Genomic DNA, 22594 nt, shown 5'->3' with positions numbered 1-22594 from the left:
CTGATGCACCTTCTAAATAGAGTGGGTTTCAGGCGCAACCTGGCACGAGCACGAGGCCCTCGAAAAAAGTGCTGCAACAGAACAGCTGCAAGGCACGGCCCGGCGCTGGTACAAACTTTGTTGCTACCAACCATCTCGGGGAGGGTATTTTTTTCTCTCGTCAGAATAATTTGCCGAGTCGTCCAGATCTCTTTCCAAAATAGCGGGCAGCTCATCCATCCATCCATCCATCCATCCACTCGCCACATTTGTTTGACAATGCCGCCTCCGCTACCGCCGCCGCCCATCTCTTCAGCTTGGCCCATCAGACCTGGTCCAAGGCTGACAGTCCAAGCTCATCATGATGATCGTCATGGAGCCGAGTCCAATACTCTTGCGACAAAGTGCCTCGTCCCCTAGTCACTATGCCGCCCCTCTTCGCGCCTCCCCCCCTTTCCCTTGCTTCCCACTTCCTTCCAGGTTGCCTCCTCATGTGATGAGGTCAGAGTGAGCCTCGCGACGCCCGTCCACGCTCAACATGACAGCCTATATCCCGACTTTCTCGAACTCCTGACCTCGCCCAAAGTGCAGTACTATTCGTCGGTCCTTTTTCACGTTTGTATACCTACTTACCTGCTCGCTGCTGAGGCCCCCCGTCCTCCCACGAGGTGCAGGTCGCGTATTCTTCCTACTCCCACCTGACCTCTTATGCTGCCTAGCATCGCCTAATCTGTCCGCCGCCGCGAGCGCATCACCCGTCGTTGACAAGAGTCACGAATCTTGGCGCAGAAACAGCCCTTTTGTCTCATTGTCCTATTTTAATTCTCGCGTGTCCTCTGGGCGCGCCTGTCTCTGTCGCCCACCATGAACGAAACAAACGCCCAAGACGACGATAAGCAGGAGCAACAGCAACAACAACAACAACAGCACCAGCACCAGCACCAGCACCAGCAGCAGGAATCCGTCTTCAACCCATCGGCCATTGCCGCCGACATGCAGAGACGAACGCGCAAGCAAAACAACTTTGACAAGGTCGAGGCGGACCTGCCCGACCCCAAAAAGCTCGCCGCCGCCAGCGCCAACGCCGTCACTAGCCTCACGCCCAGCTTCACCACCCGCTTCAGCCTGTCCGGGGCGTTGGGCCTCCTGAATCGCCTCAACCCGCTCGGGGGTCGCGCCGTCACGCGCGGTGATGCCGTCTGGCTCATGGACAACACGGCGTACCGGACCGGCGGCCGCTTCTCGGCGTCGTGGGAAGCCGAGTTTGTGGCCGCCGTCTTCGAGGAGGAGCCGCGCTCCCACCTGGTTGATGCCGTCGCCGGCGTCGCCCGCGTGCTAGGCATCGCCGACGACGCCGAGGAGCGCAAGACGATCCAGGAGCGCCTGATCCCCTTTGTGTGGGACGTCCGCGTCGCCAAGACGGTCTCGGTGTCGCAGGAGGGCTCGCGCAAAAAGACCATCAAGCTCGGCCCCACAGGCTTCAACGGCGTCAGCTCCAACGTGATGCCGGTGGCGAGCCACACCAAGGGCGCCGTGGTCGAGGCGACGGCCGGAGGCCTTCCCAGCGGCATTCCCGGCCTGCTAGGCATGCAGACCTATTATGCCGGACCGTCAGGTTGGGGCGTCATTTCAGGTAAGGATGGGAAAAGGGGGTCACAGGGAATGGGGGGTGTCTATTTTTTATTGCTTTTTTTTCCTCCTTGCTGACAGCAGCCATTGTAGATATTGACGACACCATCAAAGTAACGACGACAAGCGACCCCATTGGCATTCTGCGGGAGACGTTTGTGGAGGAACCGCGGGCCGTGACGGGGATGCCGGAGCTATACAAGGCGATTGACGGAATCCTGAGGACAGACACGCCGTGGTTCTACCTGTCGGCGTCCCCGTACAACCTGTACCCCTTCCTGCGGCAGTTTCGCGACGCCTACTACCCGCCGGGGACGCTGATCCTGCGCGACACGAGCTGGAAGACGATTGCGGGGCTGCTGGCGGCCTTGACAATGGGCACGGAGGAGTACAAGGTGGACCGGATGAAGAAGATTAACAAATGGCTGCCCAAACGCAAGATGATTGTCATTGGGGACTCGACGCAGTCGGACCCCGAAGCCTACGGAGAAATGTAAGTGGCAGTTGCGACAAGCATATTTGCTCTTCTCTCTTCCCCTCTCCCGCTTTCTTTGTCTTTTTTTACTTTTTATTTGGTCCTGCTTTCGTTTTACGCGCATGCAGATGGCTAACGAGCGGATTCCACAGATATCGCACGTTTCCTGGCTGGATCCGGCTCATCCTCATCCGCAAGGCAACCGATACGGCTATGTTTGGGTTAGGGGAAAAGAATGAAGCGTCTCGGTTTGAAAAGGCGTTCAAGGACATTCCTCTGGAAGCGTGGCATGTATTCGAGGATGCGAACGAATGTGTCGAGATTGTGCAGGCCGCGGTCAAGAAGGGCTGAGTGAAGACGATGGCAGACCAGAACAGGACTACTGCAGTTTTCTGCAGGCCAGGGAGTGTGTGGTGAGTAGGGTTGTTTACTGGCGACTTGGTGTCGTCATGTTGTCTATTACTACAGCTATTGTACATGTAGCGTTTGTTTTTTATCACTGGGGGGGTTTCGTCTTTCTCCTTGAATATACTGGCCATAGATGATAGAAGAGGAACTATGAAGGATTCTGACTTGGCTCAATTTTCGGGTGCAGTACTGTGGCGGACAGGAAGCAGCACTGTCACATGCGAGGCATCAAGACCCCCCAGGCCGTCGGGCTACGGCTCTACGTTGGCTAGCTGTAGACTATTGCTGCCGTGTCGGAGAGGTGATGGTGTGATGGCACGTGTTGTATGGAATTGCATGTGTCTGGGTGTTTTCGGGACGGCATGATGGACAGCAATGCAAGACGGACGATCTTGCAAGACGATCTTGCACTACAGCCGTGGTACCAGAACCATGACGATACTATGTTAGACCTGTGTTTTTTGGTCTTTTTTTTTTAAAAAAAAAAGGAGAAAAAAGAAAACGTTTAGAACGCATGGGACGCCACTCCCATCGTGTATCACTCGGTTCGGCTCATTGTCAGCATAGATCGAAGGCTACGGGAACGGGAACGGGAACGGGATGACGCAAAACAGGTGAGAATGTACGCTCCCCTCTCTCTCTCTCTCTCTCGTTTGTAAGCTTCCCTTTTGGCTTGTATTCTGTTGTGGGGTGATTTGCAGAGGTCAATCGTACCAAGGCGTGAATGTGCGATATTTTCCGAAGGGTAATAAAGAGAGCTGACGTCCACGTCATTCATATTGGGGGTCTTATTTTTTATTATTTTTATTCTTCTTTTATTTGCGACATTTTTTGCTTGGGCAGGGCGGGACAAAATCTGAGGGGACGTGCTTGGCGGGCACATGTCAGGCAGTGTACTGGGTACGTAGTTGGCGAGTTAGAAACCAGAAAGACGGAGGCTAATTGAAGAAGGAGGAACCAAGGGGGGGGGGGGGAGAACCGAAAAGAAAAGGGCACGGTAATTGATAGATGGGGATATGCAGGTATGTGGCGTCGCAAGAAGAGGAGGTGCGGAGGGCAAAGGGCGGGTTTGGTCATTGTCCCCTGCAGGGAGTTTGTGTATATGCAAGCCAAGGTACGGAGTACGGATTAGAGGAAAAGAAAAGCAGGGCTTGGGCTGCATGTGGTCAGATGCGATTTTGGTACGGAGTAGTCAGTGCCGTATTATTAGTACAGTCTTACTAGGTAGATGAGATTTAGATTGCGGAGAGGTGGTAAGCCGATGGGGAAGTTTTAGGGTTAGGGGAGGGGGAGGGTTTATTAGCGACAATTTACTCGGTACAAAGGGAGAAGAGAAAGCTGGGGGAGTGGAAGAAAGAGCGCGGCAGTGACGTAGTATGGGGGGAAATGTAGAAAGAGGAGAAGAGCAGAAGAGCACAGACGACATGGTTGGAAATGATGGGCAGATTGTATCAAGAACAAAGTTGGGGAATGACTAGGAAAGGAAGGAATTCATTCAGCCGTTGGTTGTTTAATCTTGCACGGTCGGGAAAAGGCGGGGAAGGAGGAGTAAAGCGAGGTTACATGAGGCATGAATAATGTTTGAACGTGGCATCTAGCATCTGATGCCGGTTCAAGGAACGGGAACCAAACAAAAAAGTCAGGCAGGTTTGAGGACGAGGTGGTGGTTGTGGTTTCTTGTCTCGCAAGTACTGAGCAGACGTGCTTCCGGTTCTGCCCGTGGAGGGGGAGGTGCATCGCCAAAGAGGCTGAGGAGACTAGACAGGGGGGGATGGATGGGCTGTTTTGAGGTTCCATCTCACATGTTTTTGGTGGGTAATTGGGTAAGTATAGTAGGTATGATGATGTTGATGAGGTGAAAGGAGGAGGAGTGAAGACTAGAAAGAGACAGAGGCTGCATTGTGAGTATGGTGCGAAATGGATGCAGAGAATGGCTCTCGAAAGGACAGTCGTGATTGTGTTGGATCAAACCATGAATAAGAAAAGGAATTGACTTTTTGGAAAAACAAAATGTAAATAATGTGCTACTATTACTGGTGCATCATCTTGTCCTTTGTCCACGCTTCCTGTCTGCGCTCGGCCAGCCGCACGCGGGGAAAAAGAAAGAAAAAAAAGCATAGATACGGAAAAGGATGGATTGGGAATGATGATTGGTCAGAGATAAGAGACCGCGCCTCCAAAAGGGTCGGGTCCGGGGTGGTTGCAGTTTGTGGTTCCGACTGTCGGAGGAGAGACCCGTGCAGCCGTGTTAGCCGATTGCTTCAGAGTAGCGGAAGAAGGGAAAGAAAAAAAAAAAAAAAAAGAGAGAGAGAGAGAGAGAGAGAGAGGAAAAGACGTAGAGAGTGAGAAATGAATTGAGACTGCCATATCAAAGAAAATAATGATGAAGTGATGAGATATGTAGTGAATACAAGAAATAAAAAAAATAAAAATAAAAATAAAAAAGCCCACTCCGTACTTTACTAATGGCGTGCTTTCAATCCGTCTTTTCCCCACCAAAAAAAAAAAAGACTGATGAACCGCTACTGCTGCTGCAAGCCTTTCAGCCTCTCTGTCAACTGTCTCTCGCTCTTGTCGCGCTACTGATACCCTGTCTTTGTCTCTCTGTGTGTGTCTCTGTGCCTGGCCTCCTCCGACTTGAACACACCCGTTTGCCCGTCTCCTCGTCTTCGGCCCCTCTTTTTCGTCTTCGGCACCGATCCCCAAGTACGACTTACCACTACCGCCAAATCCTACGCCTTCCTACTGGCTGATCGGGCTTGCTCTTTTTGCTGCTGCTTTGCTACTTCGGTACGGATTGCTCGGTTAGCACAGATTTAGTTGCCATCACTTTTATTTATTTATTTATTTTTAATAAGCCCTGCCCATTCTAATAATTACTTGCTACTCCAGAAACTCGTCTAGCAATCCTCCCCCTCACCCACCCCGACTGCGCTCCAACAAGTCCGAACCCGACAAATTCCCCTCCCCCAACACCACCATATATTATTCATCTCCGGTCCTCTCTCCCACACTTTCTCTCTTGTTTCCCCTTCTTCCTTCTCCTCCTTCCACACCATCCGAAAAACTCTTTTTTCTAAATCTCCTTCTTCTCTCTCTTCCAATCCTCTTTGAATCCGAATCTTCATCACAACACCAATCCCTCTCTCTCGACCAACCTTGCAACCTCTCCAACAAAACCTCCATCCCACCCGCAAGTAGCCGCAACCAGAACGACCCACTCCGCGCACCCACCAAAGCTCTCTTGTCGCGACCTTTTCTCTCGTCCGCGCCAATTTCTCCCGGTTTTCTTCTTCTCTCTTGCCTCAATATCTCGCCCGCTTCTTCAGCTTTTCATCAGGCCACCGTTTCAGCTTCTCGAAGAAGCAAAAAATATCACACGCACAGACAGACACACACACAACACCGCTACCATGTTCACCACTCGCGCCCTCCGCCAGGCTGCCGCTCACGCCGAGCGTCAGCCCATGATCAAGTTCATTGGTCCTCGCTCCATCCCTTGTACGTCATCCGTCCTTGTCTCGCGTCCTTTGCTGTTGCCGCCAACATTTCCAAAGCTAACCTCGCTTTTTTTTTCCTTTCCTTCGCAGCCGCCATTGACCACTCCCCAAAGCCTCACCCTGCCTCGCCCTCGGGCAAGCTCCCCGACGGCTTCGCGACCGACGCCTCCGCCCGTCACGCCTCCTTCAGCTCCTACCGCGACCACGCCCAGCAGCACGGCCCCCTCCAGAAGACCATCCGCTCCGGCGAGGCCGGCATCGGCAGCATCTCCGGCGCCGAGCTTGGTTCCGTCGAGGCCCCCAGCGGCGTCTTCTTTGACATTTCTGAGCTCCCGGCCCGCTTCCGCCGCCAGCCCATCAACCTCGCCGAGATTGAGGCCGTCGAGTCGGGCGGCGCCGCCCTCCTGGGCTAGATAAAAACCACCCGTTTCCTCGCTCGCTTCCTCATCTTTTGAATGAGCAAGAGGAGTGAGCCTGGCTCAAAAAGGGGCGGGCAAAACACACACACAAATGGACACGCTCATTAGCGCCCGTCGACACAAGACGGATCCAAAGCAGCTCCCGTCCATTACTGCTTTTCCTCGCCAATTGCCAACGAAAATCCTTCTTTTCCCTATCCACCATATCCATTCTCCCACCACCTCCTCACAAGGCACCGACAAGGTCGGCCGGTAACCGACCAACCAACCATGAACCAGTTTCCGGCCAATTGGCCGGTGACCAAGCCTGCACAGGGCCCTACTCGTGTACGATGACGACCTCCTTCCATTCAAGCATCTAGACAACAACAAAAAAAAGTTTTTGGCTTGGAGTGCCGCGGTAGACTCTGTCAATATGTAATGCAGAATGTCCACGGAAAGAAGGCTTCTCGACATTGCGGACACGAGTCACGCGCGCATTCCCTTCTTTCATCATGTTCGAAACAGCATGCTATGCAGCGCTATGCTATGCTATGCTCCCCTTCTTTCCCAGAAAACGTACCCTCCTCCTCCTCCTCCTCCTCCCCTGGCACCTTTTTTTCGACAGACGCTTTTGTCTCCCGACCTGCTGCGGCCGGGGGTGGACTCGCATCAACGACCAAAGTACCAATGTTTCTCAGCTCCCCTCAACAATTTGTATAGCCCCTGTGCCAGCCTTGGGTCTATGGATGATTTACATGCGCAATCTGCCTAGTTTGCCGCGTTTGCTTTCACGGGTGTTTTTGTATCTAGGAAAAGCAAAAAGGACTACTCCCAAAAAAAAAGAGAGTTGGCTCAGTAGTAGAAGCGGTCTAGGTAGGGTATGAGGAAACGCAATAAAAAAACAGTGAACAAGCTTCTGAGACATGTCCACCCTCCCCAACATTTTCTTTTTTTTTTCCCTTTTTTTCCTTTTTTTCTCTTTTTTGCCTTTCGTGACTTGCCTGTGACTTTGTCTCGCGAATCCTCTCCAGCAAAACGTTCAACTGTTGAATGACCCCAGCAAACGAGTGAAACCCAGTCCTCTTGCATGACTCCGGCCTGACCGACGCAACACGACAGCCTCGCGAGCCCATGACACAGGAGCAATTAATTCACCGCTCCGAATTATGAAAGAGGTACCACAGATTGCCTGCCTCGCATCTTGTCAGTGCCGCTAATCAAGTGAGGCAAGGTTCCACCATTGGCGATGCGCGGTTGGATGCACCAAGCCGTCCGGCGAGTTGCCCGACAACAAGGCCCGCGACAAGCGAGACATGGGGCCTCTCCGGAGCGGGCATCGGCATGACGGGCGGCGGCTGGGGTCTTGTCGAGCCAACGCTTCGGGGAGGAGAGGATTTACTAGCAAGGCCGGCGCGGCACGGGAGACACGGCATGTGTTGTTGTCATTGCTGCTCCTCCTCTCCGGAAACAACGTTTGCTGGGCGGTTTTTGCTTCTCTCACAAAGTTAGCCCGTATCGAAAAGCAAAAGAAAGACAGAGACAGAAGGACCAGGCAAAATGTCGTCAGCCCCCTCCCCCCCTTTCTCTATTGCTGGAGACGTGTTCGTCCGCCGTTTACTTCTCCCGGCAACGCGAGAAGCCAGTTGTGCTCTCCGAGCACCACCACTAGCCAAAAACCCCCCCCCAAACCAAACGGCGGTCTCCATAAGAGTCCGGCCGGCGACAGAAGACGACGGCGCGGCTTTGCTTGGATCGCTCAATGGTTTGGGTGGAAAGCGAGTCTATGGAGAGGCAAGTCGGAGACGGCAGAATTGCCTTGTTTGTTTGCTGTTCACAGGGATAGAGGTCAAGGTTGGAGCCAAATCAGTTCAGACGTTGAGAGCAGAGTTGCTTCATCCGCGTCGACACGGGAAAATCAGGCAGCTTTCAGGACATCATGTTCTCTCGATGCTGTGCGCTTACCCCGGACAAGGCGGTAAACCAATATGAGCGGAAGAAAAGAGAGAAAGAGACAGAGAGAAAGAGACAGAGAGAGGGAAGGGGGACAGACAAAGGGGGGAGGATCTTGTCAGAGTGTGCAGGGGCGAAAAGGAAAAGAACAATCGTCTCTCAAGTCGGCATTTTGTGACTTTCAAGCGATGCTTGCCGGAGAGGAAAAAAGGAAACTCGCCTCCCTCCCTCCATCCCTCCATCCGGCCGCCCCGTGTTCAGGCCTTCATCTCTCTTGAGCACAAATGATGCCTCTGCAGAATTTCCGCCTTGAGCCGATGGGGAGCGATTCGCGTATTCGCTGTCTTGTTGCTTTTCCGTTGGGGAAGGGGGCGGCAAGATTGACTGGTTCTGTCGAGCGCACCTTTTTGCACGGACGGACAAGCTGACAAAATATTGCCGCACATGACCTACTCTCCCCTGTTACCAGTAGCAATCAAAAACAATGACATATTGACCTTTACCTTTGGCTCCATCTCTTGCCGGCGACTTTCAAACCATGGGCGCCAAAGAAAGGGGGGGCTGATGCAACGCTCGAGTCGACATCTGCCGACATCCGCGCGAGCCCTCCAACCTCTCTTCCTCTTCCTCCTCTCTCGCCTCTTGAGGCTCGAGTGCTATGACTCGTGCGCTTCTATCTTCCTCGCTTTCTTGCGGCTTCAAGGATCAAACGGCAAAGTTTCACGCAGGGGCCTCTTCTCTCGCACAAAGAAAGGACTCCATATACCCCCAGGAAAAACGCCTTCTTTTCGCTTGTCACCGGCCCAGTTTCTCTCTCCTCAAGCATGATCGCCAATATCATCCTTACCCCACGTTCCCCCCCCGCCATCGTCCAACGAGAAGGCCGGCATCAGACAACCGCCAGACGCCCCGGGGAGGAGGGGGCGTATCGCATCCACAGCTTCCACGCGTCTTCCATGCTATCCCTCACTAGTCAAGGACGCGGGGTAGTCGAGGAGAACCTCCTTTCGACCAATTTGCCCATCTTGTTCGTGGCAGATCAGAAACTCGCCTCGTCTTCTCCTCAGCGGAGAGGCCCCGTTCAGCTGAGTGGCGACATCACGACTCAGGGCCAACTAGAAAACGTGGCGTTTCTTGTCCCCCGTTCCCTTTTGCGCCCTCTGGCAGCGAAAAGTAAGAAAGATGCTTGGTATTCCCCCGTCTTTTCCATCTTATGTAGGCGCGGAAGCTGATTCCGCGTCTCTAGTGGCACAAAATAAACCCGATCCTGAGCGAGCGTTCATGCCGGTGCCGCCACCGAGACGTCTGGCTGGCCGCCGCCACATGGCTGAATAGACAATGGCGACGCCCATTGGAAGTATGCTAAGGACGTCCTTTTCCTCTACACGACAATATCCGCCAATAATCCTGTAGCCAATAATGGCTCATGGCCTTGCCCCCAACCCTTCCCTTGTGCCTTGCCCTTCCCAAGGTTGATAGTGTAGAGGGAGCAGGCCACACATCTGTTTGTTACCTCGCCCTTTCCATGATGCAGATTCGAAATTGGCCGATCCCTGAAAGGCACAGAGAGGGTGTGTATTTAACTAGCCTCAAAAGTTCCATCACAAAATGAACATGTTAATCAAATTCGCTCATACCAGGGGGGTTCCAACATGCTATTTCTGTTGCTTGTGGCGCAAGGAGTGGGCAGAACTTTGCAAGCAAAGCTGTCAAGCCCTTGTAATGCGACTTATGCGCGTCTAAATTACTGCTAATACTGACTTGCTGGGGGTGGCAGCCGGTGGCGTTATTGGATGTATTACGGATTAGAGTTGAAATCAAAGCAGCAGGAGAGCTGTAGGTGACCGTGCTGCACATATCAACGGTCTTTCCAAGAAGTGCAATTTCGTCGAAAGACGAGCGTAGGGCTCCCTCGTTGTTGGGCAGCGGCCGATTTGCAGATTCTGGGAGGGGGCCAACAGTGTCAGTCATCTCAGCCCGGGGCCATGGCGGCGAAGCCTTCGGAGTAGTTGTCGGCCTGAACTGTCAAGCACAGTCGTGCAAAGCAACCCAACCTCCGGGGTCATAGTTTTAACGTAGCTCTGAAGCCACAGCCACTTGGCGGCCGCGCCGCCGCTCTCAAAACCAATTCCGCGCATCTTGTGGTGACCAGTCCAGCGGGAGGGGAGGGGGGATGAGGTGCAGCCAAGATGTTGAGCCTCCAATCACAACGTGCGAACACACACACACACACACACACACACACTGACCGGCGTACGTCCACAACTACCAGTACACAAATCATCTGGTTCTCCTCTCCCTTTCTGTCATGCCAGCAATGCGGAAGCACGTTGATAAGCCATATTGGCTGCAAGTACCCGACACCAACAGAAAATGGCTTGCGCCGGCCTTGCGCCCCTTCATCCTTCTCATCACCGGGTGCCCACGGCGTCCCGTGCTTGGCGGCAGTGGTTCCAACAACAGGCGGTACAACTCGTCCGCCCACCTTTACGGACCGACTTGTCGCTGAAGAAAAGACAAAAAAAAAGCCACACTGCCGGGATGAAGTTGATGCAAGGCAATGCTAGCTCCAAGTGGCGGTGTTTTGGAAGCCTCATGTAACGTGCGACTCGGGCGTTCCAGAAGGCGTGGCGTGGCGTGGCTTTTCGCCTTCTAGAATAAACCCACCATGGGCCCGTTTATATTTGACAAAACCAACGATTTGTCGTTCCGAGAGAATCTTCAATCCGCTGGAATAGCCTCACCTGCATGTTCTACGCGACGGGGCCGTTGGTGTCGCGTACTTGGTCTCAACCTTCAACGGCCGGCCTTTCTGACGATATTCTGGGGAAATGCTCCAGTCAATGGAGCCCGCAAACGTTCACCGCTCCATAGCACTGGCCCGCAAGATCGTTGGTGGATACGGGGTAAGTGGATGTTTTTGCCTTTGAACACGCTTCATGTGGGCGGGCTTCCTGGTCTTCCCCAGTCCCTCCAGTGGGCTGTGCTGGACCTCTCTGGTGACTCGTATTTCTCACGTTCTTTGTACTGTGGAGGTCTGGCCTTTTGGGATTTGAGATTTTCGGATTTGGCCTTTTCGTCATATGTTTGGCCGATGGAACACAGCAAGCGCAACAGAGTGCGGCGAAGAGCGTCCCGCGACTACTTTCTCACGATATCAGCATTGTGCTGTAAATGGTACCACTTGCTAGCGCTGTATTAGGTTCAGTAGCGCTCCTTATTCGACCAGTGGCGTGGCAAGGCCTCCAAGAAACGTCGGAAGTTATCCAGCGCCAGATCCCAAGAGCTGCGTTCTTGGGGCCATTCCTTTTCAGGGGGTGCGCCTCATTGTAGCGGTTCTATGTTCTTCAAGGTCGCGCTAGAAGCAACGAGTACTGGTAAATTGGCCAGGAAAGTACAGGCTCTTTCCCGTACCTCACCGTTCTCACTTATTGGTGGCCACATTTCGGGCAGGGCTGTCATTATGGGCCCAAAACAGATGAGAAGTGTGCTGATCTAGCCGTTCTTGAGACTTCGCTAATCCTAGCCATGCCGCCGTTGGTAATTTGGCGTCTGGAGGCGGCCGAGTCCGTAAAGCCTCCTTTCAAAATATTACGTACAATTTAATTGACGACCACTTTGTACTCGATAACAAGGGAAGCCGGTGATCGAGTCTCTCTACCCACCGTAGGTGGATGATTGCTTCGTTTTCTCGTTGGCAAGTGTTCAAGAAACAGGCGCGACTGTTGCTGTAGCGCATTTTTGCGACCGGACGGCTGTTCGCCGTGTTTTACACAACGTCATGCGCCTCATGCTGCTCGGGAAGCGGCCGTGATGCAAAGTACAGCGTTACTGGACCCCACCCATTCAAAGCACAGCATCACGGGCCCCTTTTCTGAAAATGTTCGTTGCCACAAGTACTTACTTGACGAGAAAAATGCGGCGGCGCACTCGACCCGGTTTGGCAATCGCTGGCCAGGGCGTCACGCTGGTATCGTTACCCACTCGTGCGGAGGTCGATGGCAAGGCAGCTCTACCAGTACGTTGGCATTTCGAGAAATACTCACTACAACAATATTTTATTGGTGCAATGGCAGGTCTCTTGCTGTTCAAATGTGGGCAACAGTCCGACCTGCCTTGTGTCAGTGGCTTTCTGTACGAATTGGGCTCTTGGCTCCTGGGGAAGTTCGGTATTGCTTGCCCCTTCAAATCCGACAGGTCGGCGGCCTTGGCTGATAAGCGGCCAAGCCTGTTCGACTCCGCAATGATATGAACGACATTACCAGCACGGGCCGTGGTGATAAGAGAAGCGCGGCATGCCATTTGAAGCAGCTCTCATTCATCATCGTCCAGATCACATCTCGCAGCACCTCGTGGTGGCTTGCCACTTCTGGAGCACTTCGGGAGAGGCGAAGGGGCTTCTGTCTCTTCCCAGGTCTATTCTGGCCGTTCTGGCCAGTTGGCACGTTGCCTGCAAGCCCTCCAGCCACAGCTACTCTTCTGGTGTTGTTGCCAAGTCGCCTAGCATTAGACTTGGGAACAAGGTTTAGTCGTTTAGGGCCGCATGTGGCAGGCCCCCGGCTGATTACGACTCCCACATTAACCAAGTTGTATTGCTGCCAGTCGCATAGATATGCTCCGCAGATTGCACCACTGGACAACCACCAACCAACCCGGCTCCGTGTAGCTAGCTATACTTCCTGCCACGTTGATTCTCCGCCATGTGAGAAATTACCTTGAATGTGGCGCATATAAAGCCAGGCCAAGGATTTAGGCTTGCAGCTCGCACCGCAAAGAGGAAGGTGGCAACTTGCCGAAGGTGGTTGGAAGGCTGCATAGAATGCTATCCGGCGCTGCGCCTCACACCCATCGAAAACCTAATCATGCGACCATTCCCCAGTGCCGTGCTAAGTTGCTGATCTGCACCCAAATTACAATAGTCGTGAGAGACCCCTTTGTTGTCGGCTTTGGAGAAGAGAGCCTCGAAAGGATTTCGGTGCAGAGTACGGATAACCTGAAGCACTTTCCCCGCGATGCATTGTTCTGCACATGCCAGCACTGGGATGTCTCCTCATTTCGCAGCTCAGTGGGGAGAGATGCGGGGTCACCAGAAGCATGGGTAGTGATAGAGGCCCCAGTAGTCGGCACCGTCCCTAAGGATGAGGCGTCAGCGGTGCGCGCTATCGAAGAGCTCAGCATGTCGCTGGCTCTTTGATTCGTTTTCGATTGGACATGCTCAAAAAACGCCGTTCCCCGCACATGCAGTAGTTGCCTTCAAGAAATAGGGCAGTGGCCACGCTCTCGCCGTCGCTGGACAACACTTGTGCAAACCCAGTGGCGATGCGAAGTGTGCTTTGGGCCAGACGACATCAGCCGAATACTGGAAAGACTTTCTCGACGTTTACCACAAATGAGGCTGTCCAGCTCTGGTCTGCGAAAGCAAAACACAGCTACACCACCATCCGGTTGACTGGTACGGATACAGAGGCACCGGATTGCAGGACTCCCCAGATTCGCTGAAAATAGCATTCGGGGGGGCGTCTGGTGCATGGCGTTTTCCTGCTGACGCGCCGCAAGGTCACGATTCCGTTTTGGGGTCTGTCGTCCGGACTGGCGTAATCTGTGCGCCGCAAGTCAGTTCCAGCCCAGAGGAAAGATTGCCTCGGTGGAGGCGCCAGAAGGTTCAGGTGGCTGTGAGACTTGGGGTAGGTAGTCAGACACCAGGCGAGGCGAGCTGGAAAGATGTCGCAGGCGCAATGCAAATCACGGAAAATCCGGTTTGCTCGCAGGGGAGGCTCTGAAGTTTCAACAAGTGATCCCCTCATCGACGCTTACCCGCAGGGAGTGAAAGATAAAGCCCACAACAACTGTGACAATTCACCAAGTCCCCTGCCGCCTTGCCTGGTAGCCTGTTGCCTGGCACGGCCAAAACCTCAGCACCTCAGCTCTGAGGATTGTTCTGGTGTCTTTGATTAGCAGCAGGGCGGGAGACGGGGGTGGGGTTCAGTGCCTCGTGGACCAATTTTATTAGCTCCTTCCTTTCTGTGGGTGCCAAGATCTGCAGTGCCCCCAGATGCGAAATCCAACAAGTCGTTCCAATTCCCAACCCAGACCGAGTGCGTCCGCCGTTGAGCATATACTTGGCCAGCTTTCGCAGAGTGCACCGTCATGATTCTCACTGGGTTTTCGGATTTGGTGTTGAGATCAAGTTGAGGGTTGTGTGGTTTTTGGCGCAATTCGGAGAGGCCGGCCCAGTAGTAAGTATCGGCGATGTTTTTTGTTATCTTTGCATTAAGTCCCTATCGCGCAGGGCGAAATGGCCAGAGGGCAGGCAGAGTGGGTTAAGCACCAAGAGTCTTGATTCAGGTAGCCCCGTCCCGTTCTGCTTTATCATGGCGATGGACCTTATGGAAGGGCTCCTTTTCTTTTCGAGTGTCGGAATGCTGCACAAGTTAGCATCTTTGTGTAGAATATCCCCAGTGCACGTTTTCCTGGGTGTATGGCAGTAAACCACCTGGGCCTACTGAGCCTACACCACCCATTTGTCGCGGTAATCAGGCCGTTTGTCTGTCATGGACCTTGGTCGTCTTCAATTTGCCCCAAACTGCGCTCCAGCACACAAGCCGCCTCCGAATTTTGGCCCGTACGCCCCCTCCCCTCCTTCTCGCCACCCCCCCTTTCCCCATGCGCACCTCCAAAGTCCCCTGCCGAGTCTGATAGTCTGGCCTCTTGGCTTGCAAGCCACCGTTTCCAGGTGCCCCAGTCTGGAACTCATTAGCTCACGAGCCGACTCGGGAGCAGTATGACAGAGACTCTGGAAGGGGAGCTTTCCTTGCATGCGTGTATTCATGGCAGCATTGTCCGACCCTCCCAGCCAAGCTTCCAGCTTCCTGTGCGGCACCTCCGTTAAGTTAAGAGGCGCTTCTTCCCCCCTTCCCCAAACCTGCGCAGCCATCTTTCCTTTCAGACTCTCCTACTTCTCTTCTCTCTTCCTTTGTTACTCTCTCCTTCTTCTCTCTTCTTCATCACTCCTCCGCATTGTTGCTCTTCTGCTGGTAGCAAGCAAGCATAGAACAGAGCCAACCCGTCATGTCCGGTAAAGACGGTGTAATCGCCTCTGAAAAGGGCGAGGCCGTCCCCGAGTATGAAGGCACTTCTCAGGTCCTTCCCAAGGAGGCCGGCGCTGCCTATTCCGAAGAGAGCTGGGCGACTCGCAATGGCCTGACAATCGATTCCTTCAAGCCAAAGCACTATGGCGAAGGCATCGTGGAACTGGAGAGACCCATGAAGGCACGCCATCTGCACATGATCGCCATCGGTGGCTCCATTGGTGCTGGTTTCTTTGTCGGTTCCGGCGGTGCTCTGTACAAGGGTGTAAGTATATCCGCGACAATGCGGCTGCATCAATCTGCGCAGTGCCGCAATGGGTGTGCGCTGCAGCTTCCCGTCTGGGCCCGTCGTAATGAGCCCAAAGCGCTGACATGCATCCGATTACCAGGGCCCCGGTAGTGTTTTTATTGATTTCTTGATTATCGGTGTGATGATGTTCAACGTCGGTATGTTTTCTCTCATCATGCACAGTGTTTGCTTGTACTGTGGCTGTCGTGGACGACGGAGCTCGCCGCGTTGTGGTTCAACTCGATTCCTAACGACCTTTTTTCTCTTCAGTCTACGCTCTGGGCGAGCTCGCCGTCATGTATCCTGTCTCTGGTGGCTTCTATACCTATTCGACCCGCTTCATCGATCCTTCCTGGGGTTTCGCAATGGGATGGAATTACGTCTTCCAGTGGGCCGTCGTGTTACCTCTCGAATTAACAGTATGCGGTATCACGATCCAGTATTGGGATGAAAACACATCACTTGCCGTGTGGATCGTTGTCTTCTTGGTACTGATCATTATTATCAACGTCTTTGGCGCTCTTGGCTATGCTGAGGAAGAGTTCTGGTCTTCGATATTCAAGCTCGGAGCCACCGTTGTCTTCATGATCATTGCCCTCGTCCTTGTGCTGGGCGGCGGCCCCAAGAGCGGCGCATACAGCGAGTACTCGGGAGCCAAGCTTTGGTATAACCCCGGCGCTTTCAAGAACGGCTTCAAGGGCTTCTGCTCCGTCTTCGTCACGGCTGCCTTCTCTTTCTCCGGTACTGAGCTGGTCGGTCTGGCCGCTGCGGAATCTCGCAATCCCGTGCGCGCTCTTCCTGGCGCCATCAAGCAGGTCTTTTGGCGAATCACCCTCTTCTACATCCTTGGTCTGTTCTTCGTCGGCCTCTTGATCCGCTCGGATGATGATTCGCTCCTGTCCAGCTCCGCCTATGCAGATGCCAAGGCCTCGCCATTCGTTCTTGTTGGAAAGTATGCCGGCCTTAAGGGGTTCGATCACTTTATGAATGTCGTCATTCTGGTTTCCGTCCTTTCCATCGGTGTTTCTGGTGTTTATGGAGGATCCCGTACGCTCACTGCCCTTGCGCAGCAGGGCTATGCCCCTAAGGTTTTCAGCTATATCGATAGATCCGGCCGTCCTCTGTTCTCGGTCATCGTCCTCATTGCCTTTGGATTCCTCGCTTTCATCAGCTTGGCTTCTTCCGGCCCTGTCGTTTTCGACTGGCTACTGGCTCTCTCTGGCCTCGCCGCTCTGTTCACCTGGGGCTCAGTCTGCCTTGCTCACATTCGATTCCGTGCTGCTTGGAAGTACCACGGCCACACCCTGGATGAGATTCCTTTCAAGGCCGCCGGTGGTGTCGCCGGCTCCTGGCTCGGTCTTGCTTTGATTGTCCTCGTCCTGATGGCCCAGTTCTATACTGCCATTACCGCTCCTCCTGGCAAGTCCGGTATGGGCACTGTTGAGGGTTTCTTCAAGCAGTACCTTGCACTTCCCGTCGTTCTCTTCTTCTGGGCCTGCGGTTTCTTGTGGAAGCGTACAGGGTGGCTCACCATCGCGCAAATGGACGTCGATACTGGCCGCCGCGAGCTTGATTGGGACGAGATCAACGCCTATCGGGCACGCATAGCTGCTTATCCCGCCTGGAGACGTCTCCTCCACGCCACCTTCTAAGCCTCACCCTGACGTTCCGGACGTGGTATGCGTGTTGTCGATTGCGTTCGCGTCAGTGGTGTTCTGGCGTGTAGAGTATATCTGGAGGGTCCCGACTTTTCTAATTCGGGCGCTCTGCATATTGATTATCATTAGCTGTACACCTTTCTAACTTGATACCACTTTATAACAATGAAATAAAGAGAGTTTTCACCATTACTTTGTATTGTTTGTTTGTCATCTGCGCGCCGTTCGAGTCCAGCAGTAGCCGTCATAGCCTCTTTTGTGGTGTTGAAGTGCCAAATACTTGGACACACATGGCTTGACGGGGCATTTGCTGTCGTGTAAAGTACCTGTAATCATGTTGCGGCATTAGAAGAGTCAGATTGGCTTTGAACTCGCCGAATGTGGGTGGCTGCTGGCTTTTGAGGTTGACACGAAGTTAACGGGTGCAGAAACCGCCATCAGACCCGCTATAACGCCCAATGAGTCGACATAAGTTGTCAAGCCATTCGCGCGCCCTTCATGTCAAGTCACGGTTTGTCTGTCCTGGCAGTAGCGGGTCCGTCCTCACAGCAATTCTACATCACTCGGCTCTCGGAAATATTTTCATGGACAGTATTGACGCGCCAAATGAGTCCGTACGGCAAATTTTGGGGTGAAAGGCCGCGAGTGCATATGGACTTCGGCTGATATAGAAGGAGCCAGCTAAACATGGAAGATTGATAGTTATGTGCTGTGAATCGCATAACGGATGATTTCAATTATGCATCTGCTCAATGGTTCCAATTTTTCTATATACCATACGAATTTATTCTTCCCCTACCAGCTCGCGAACATCTGCGACAGCCGTTCTAGTCATGTTTTTGAGCAAAATGCGATCATCCGCTTCTCTATACCTGTCCCACGAATCAAGGCCCTCTTTTGCCTGGATACTCAGAGTTTCGTAGCCCTGCTTGATAACGTCCGTCACTTGCGTCGTCGTCAAGTTGTTGGGCTTCTTCTTCCCACCGCTCTCTGTAAGCAGTTGTTTGTAATGGGTGCTTACATTGATGAGCGTATCGATCGAGTGGCCAATCTGCTTTCCCAGTCCGTAGTTTTGTTTGAACTTGGTCAAGATTTCACCACTTTCTACGATTTTGTAGAAGAGGTCATCGTAGGCTGCTGGGGTAGGTAGGAACGCTTCGCCGGCGGAAAGCGACAGTGCAAGCAGGTTGACCACATGATCAATCAGGGTATCCATGTGAGGCAAGTCTTTGAGATCCGATGTGTACGTTGTGAGGAAACGAAGCAGCGAAAGCAAAGACCTGAAGAATTCTGCCCAATGATAGTGAAGGCGAGTTCGCGAGCGCGACAAATATGAAATAACCCGAAGCAGTATGCCTAGACAGAGTGTGTATAATGACACATCAAGTCTCTTTCTGAGGTTATGATTGATACCATCAATCATTGTGTCGAGAAGCGAGCATGCCAACACTCGCTCGCCTTTGACAAGAGGCAAGAACGGCGGGCGGTGCCGACATAGGCGGACGGGCATTTTGGACTCCTCGCCGCACAGTATCTTGCAAATGGACTGGTCTTCTATCAACAGTCGGAATACCATGAGATTCAAGTGCGCATAGTAAGTGGAGCGATGCGATAGATGTGCATGCTGGAGCAAGTAGGATGTGAGAGACAGGTATGCTGCCATTGGTCGCTCAGTTCCCTTTTCGCTCGTGGCGGTGACAAAGCTGGTGCAGAACAGCTTGTTGGCATGACTGAAGTCATAGGCAGCTAGCAACATCGCCGCCCGCTCTTTCGGACTGGGCCAGGTCAGGATATATAGTTTTTCTTTCGACACGCATAAGATACGTACAGGTTTGTGAACATTTGCTTCGCCGTTTCGGCGTCGTAGATTGGCTTCTTTTCTTGTTTCGGACCTGGCGCAATGGCACCGAGACCCAGCATTCCGAGTGCGTTGGAGAACGTCCAGCCTTCTGGTAAATCTTCCTGAACGTTGATGTAGTCTGTACGAAGCAACTGACAGGCCATACCGATGCAATCGACAATGGTTGTCATCGCACCTTCGTTGATGAAATCATTTAACCGCAGCTGGTACGGGTTCTGGAACTCGAATTTGTTGTAGTTGGCCAGTAAGCTTAGTAGGATGAGAGGCTCTAGAACCATGACTGGCAATTGGGCGTCTTGGATGAACTAGCAATGTTACGATCAGCCAAGTTTGGGTCGGGTGGGAGTAGCTCTCTGCTCACCTTTATAACAGCTGGGAATAAATCGCGTTGTATCATGTACGTAAGCAAGGTTGTTTGGTATGCACCGGCCGTGGTGGCGAGCAATACACCGATTGCCTTGTGTCGTTTTTCCACTATGCTGCAATGAGTACTCGCGCATCCAGCAACAAGGTTCTGACAAGTATACGCACAGTCGTCTCCGGTTCGAATGGTAGCTTCGAGGGTACTAACAAAGTCTGTGAAGACGGGATCGATGCGGTCCAGCCCGGCCAGTATCGTGATGATTGCCGAGCTCGGATGGGCATATCTTTTCGCCAAAACACTGGCCAAAAAAACCTTCAACGTCTAGCAGGAAAGGTTAGCCGTTGCTGCGGCTTACACATGCCCTCTCGCGCGACTAACATCCAGAGCGTTTTGCGGCGCGCCGCCGCGGCCAGATTTGAGGGCGTCAATGGCCTCGTTGAAGAGCTCCTGCGACTGCCCCTCCAATAGCAACATGTCGGCGGGGGAGATGTCCCTCAGCAGCTTGCGCAAAATCGCGAGGTCTGGCTTGAGGAGGAAAAACTCCCTCCAGAAGCCCTTTGATTGCCGTCCCTCTTCATTGCCCTGTGTCGTGGTTCGAGGTCAGTCGCGTCGTAATCATGGACGGGTATTCGTTGGCCATTCGAACCTAAATGTGTCAGGAGCCGTCAGTAACGTTGTGGCCAGACGGAGGTGCGCAGCGGCCTACCTGAAATAGCTCATAGTATAGCTGGCTGATCTTTGGGGTGAAGACCTCGGGCTGAGGCTGCCGGGTGAGCGGTGACGCCTCCATGAAACGTTTCGTTGACACGCAGTTACGAGCAGCTTGTGATGAACGTGCGATGCGCTCCAGACAGAAGTCGATTGACTTGGCCAATCGGGCTAGTCTTGTTGCTGCTTTAGCTTGCGATGACCTCTCCCTTAAGAATGATGCGCCTTGCGTAGGGGAGCCCGTAAAGTAGCGCTGTAAAACTGCCTATACGAGGCAAGGTCTTGAATGAGGCTCTATACAGTGCCATATATGAACTCGGGCACTGTGCTCTATCAATGGAACGAACATTCATTCAAGTTGAGGCTTTTAATTCCACTGAAACCGTCTGCATTATCTTCATTTCAATTCTCTCTACAGAAGAAGCCTTGTTGCTATGCTTTTGTGTTGTAGGAGGAGCACAGTGGTGGCTTAATGAAGGATTTGGGAACGAATCTTGACGAACGAGTTCTCCTACACGGCAAGTTTTGCAGACAACATCAGTAGTGACGACTATTATCATCACTAACGTGAGCAAATATACTCATTGGCACATATGAGCGGTCCACAAGGAAATCGCCCTTTGGCCAAACCACATGTACTTGTTGTAGAGTCTAGTCACTGTCAACGAGACATCCTGACTATCTAGGGTAGGTCACACCTCACATCAATACCACGAGAGAAGTACGCAACGCGAGAAGCGCTTCTTCTTCATGCGGAGTTCTATACTGCAAGAGTAAGCCTCTGAGGGTAGGTGAGGTCCTTGGAGTTTTCGCCTTTTGTGAATATGAACATTTCATCCACTGGCTGGTGAGCCGCCGAGCGCCGTACACACTTGACATGGAAAACACAAAGATGCCAATAATCAAATACCCTGTAGCTGCCAGACATCGCAACTACATGACTGAGTAGCCACGGAAAGTCACCAAACGGAAAGGTCCACTCTATATCGCCCATGAGCTAATATATGAACGGCCATTAAAAAAATGTTCCATGTCTCATGACGCGATTCCTCCGTTTGCTTGGTAGGCCTCTATATGTCGGAAGTTATCCTTCCTTCTCGTTCCGTGTGTGTTGCGCAGCGGCTCATTTAGACACGAAAGAATGCCCCCCCCCCCAACAAACAAGAACGTATATTCCGGGTCCCTTTGCCATCGCAAATCATGAGATTGCAGCCCCAACTCCAAAAAAAAAACGAACAGGAGGAAAAGAGGGGGGGGAGAGTCAGACCACCGCAGTGAGTTACACGGTTCAGGCACTTTCCGCCTATGCGCGGCATCTCCCTTCTGCCCCAAGTTACACGGAGCCGTCTGAATACTGCGCCGTTCTGCCTGCCTGCCGACCGACCACGGAGAGAGAGAGACAGGGAGAGAGAGGAAAGGGACAAGCCACAGAGGGGCACGACATGCGCCCCCCCCCCTACCTTGCCTACGATCAGCGGTGGGCGCCTGCAAGTGTCTAGACGCCATACAACACGAGCATTTGACGACACCATGCTGCCCGAGAGGGAACATTGTATCTAATAGTACGGAGTACCAGTACTGAGAGCCTTTCAAGCAGACCCTGGTGAGTCACGGCTGCGCGCCTGCATGATTTCAGGGCTCAGGGTCTGACATTACGTTTCTTTTATTTTGCCCGTTCCTACTTAAGCTTTGTATATCCCATTTGGCGGCTCTGTCGGGTCAGCCCGGCCAACCGGGGCTGCGGGCCGGCTTATCAACAGGGACCAACGCGTGAAGATGAGAAGTGATAACTACATCATCCCCTCCCCCCTGCCCTCCTCCGGGGGGGGCCTGGTTCCTGATCAATCGCCGTACCAGTCACAGAAAAACCGAGATGGGGATCACGGCAGTGGAGGAATGAGGCGGTGACTGGGGGGGATGGTGGTGGCTGATTCAGTTTTCGCCTGCGATAGAGAGACATGTCTTTGGCTTTTTTTTTCTCCCTCACCCCTGGTTGGACGCAACGACCTGCTACTTTTGAATAAGCTTTGAAGACCAAAACGGTTTTGTTGCATGCTGATAGGATGAAAATGAAGAAAGAAAAAGGTGCGATCTGTACAGTTGCGGCACAGATGATGACCGTTCCACGTCAGGATCGGCGCACACACAAGCTCTCCCTCCCCTGCGCGTGCGGGACAAGAAGAGGTCGAGACTGTCGACAGCAGACAAGGAAAAGGAACCGGAGGTTTTTCTTTGCCTTTTACAAAAAATCATTACTTAAAAGTTTTGCCGCACAATCTGCCCA

The 22594-nt window shown here is 52.9% G+C and overlaps 4 protein-coding genes across 4 annotated transcripts; 3 read left to right on the top strand and 1 right to left on the bottom strand.

Annotated features, from left to right (window-relative positions):
* Positions 1 to 843: 843 nt before the first annotated feature.
* On the top strand, positions 844 to 2434 carry V2A60_002862 (phosphatidate phosphatase App1 family protein; the record flags this gene model as incomplete). The annotated part of the gene is made up of 3 exons (XM_083254206.1): positions 844 to 1612; positions 1702 to 2101; positions 2236 to 2434. 3 exons carry the CDS (start codon positions 844 to 846, stop codon positions 2432 to 2434), a joined length of 1368 nt encoding a protein of 455 aa, XP_083110332.1.
* Positions 2435 to 5904: 3470 nt separating this feature from the next.
* On the top strand, positions 5905 to 6404 carry V2A60_002861 (ribosomal protein S36 family protein; the record flags this gene model as incomplete). The annotated part of the gene is made up of 2 exons (XM_083254205.1): positions 5905 to 5992; positions 6082 to 6404. 2 exons carry the CDS (start codon positions 5905 to 5907, stop codon positions 6402 to 6404), a joined length of 411 nt encoding a protein of 136 aa, XP_083110331.1.
* A 9006-nt stretch (positions 6405 to 15410) lies between these two features.
* V2A60_002860 (uncharacterized protein) lies at positions 15411 to 17371 on the top strand (the record flags this gene model as incomplete). The annotated part of the gene is made up of 3 exons (XM_083254204.1): positions 15411 to 15695; positions 15820 to 15877; positions 15990 to 17371. 3 exons carry the CDS (start codon positions 15411 to 15413, stop codon positions 17369 to 17371), a joined length of 1725 nt encoding a protein of 574 aa, XP_083110330.1.
* A 790-nt stretch (positions 17372 to 18161) lies between these two features.
* Positions 18162 to 20392, bottom strand: V2A60_002859 (ARMH3 family protein; the record flags this gene model as incomplete). The annotated part of the gene is made up of 7 exons (XM_083254203.1): positions 18162 to 18733; positions 18791 to 19152; positions 19206 to 19543; positions 19600 to 19712; positions 19770 to 19923; positions 19981 to 20184; positions 20309 to 20392. 7 exons carry the CDS (start codon positions 20390 to 20392, stop codon positions 18162 to 18164), a joined length of 1827 nt encoding a protein of 608 aa, XP_083110329.1.
* Positions 20393 to 22594: the final 2202 nt, after the last annotated feature.

Source organism: Cordyceps javanica, chromosome 2 (assembly GCF_051103115.1).
Source record: "Cordyceps javanica chromosome 2, complete sequence".
Taxonomy (NCBI): Eukaryota; Fungi; Ascomycota; class Sordariomycetes; order Hypocreales; family Cordycipitaceae; genus Cordyceps; species Cordyceps javanica.
This window is presented reverse-complemented; position numbering and strand designations above follow the sequence as displayed.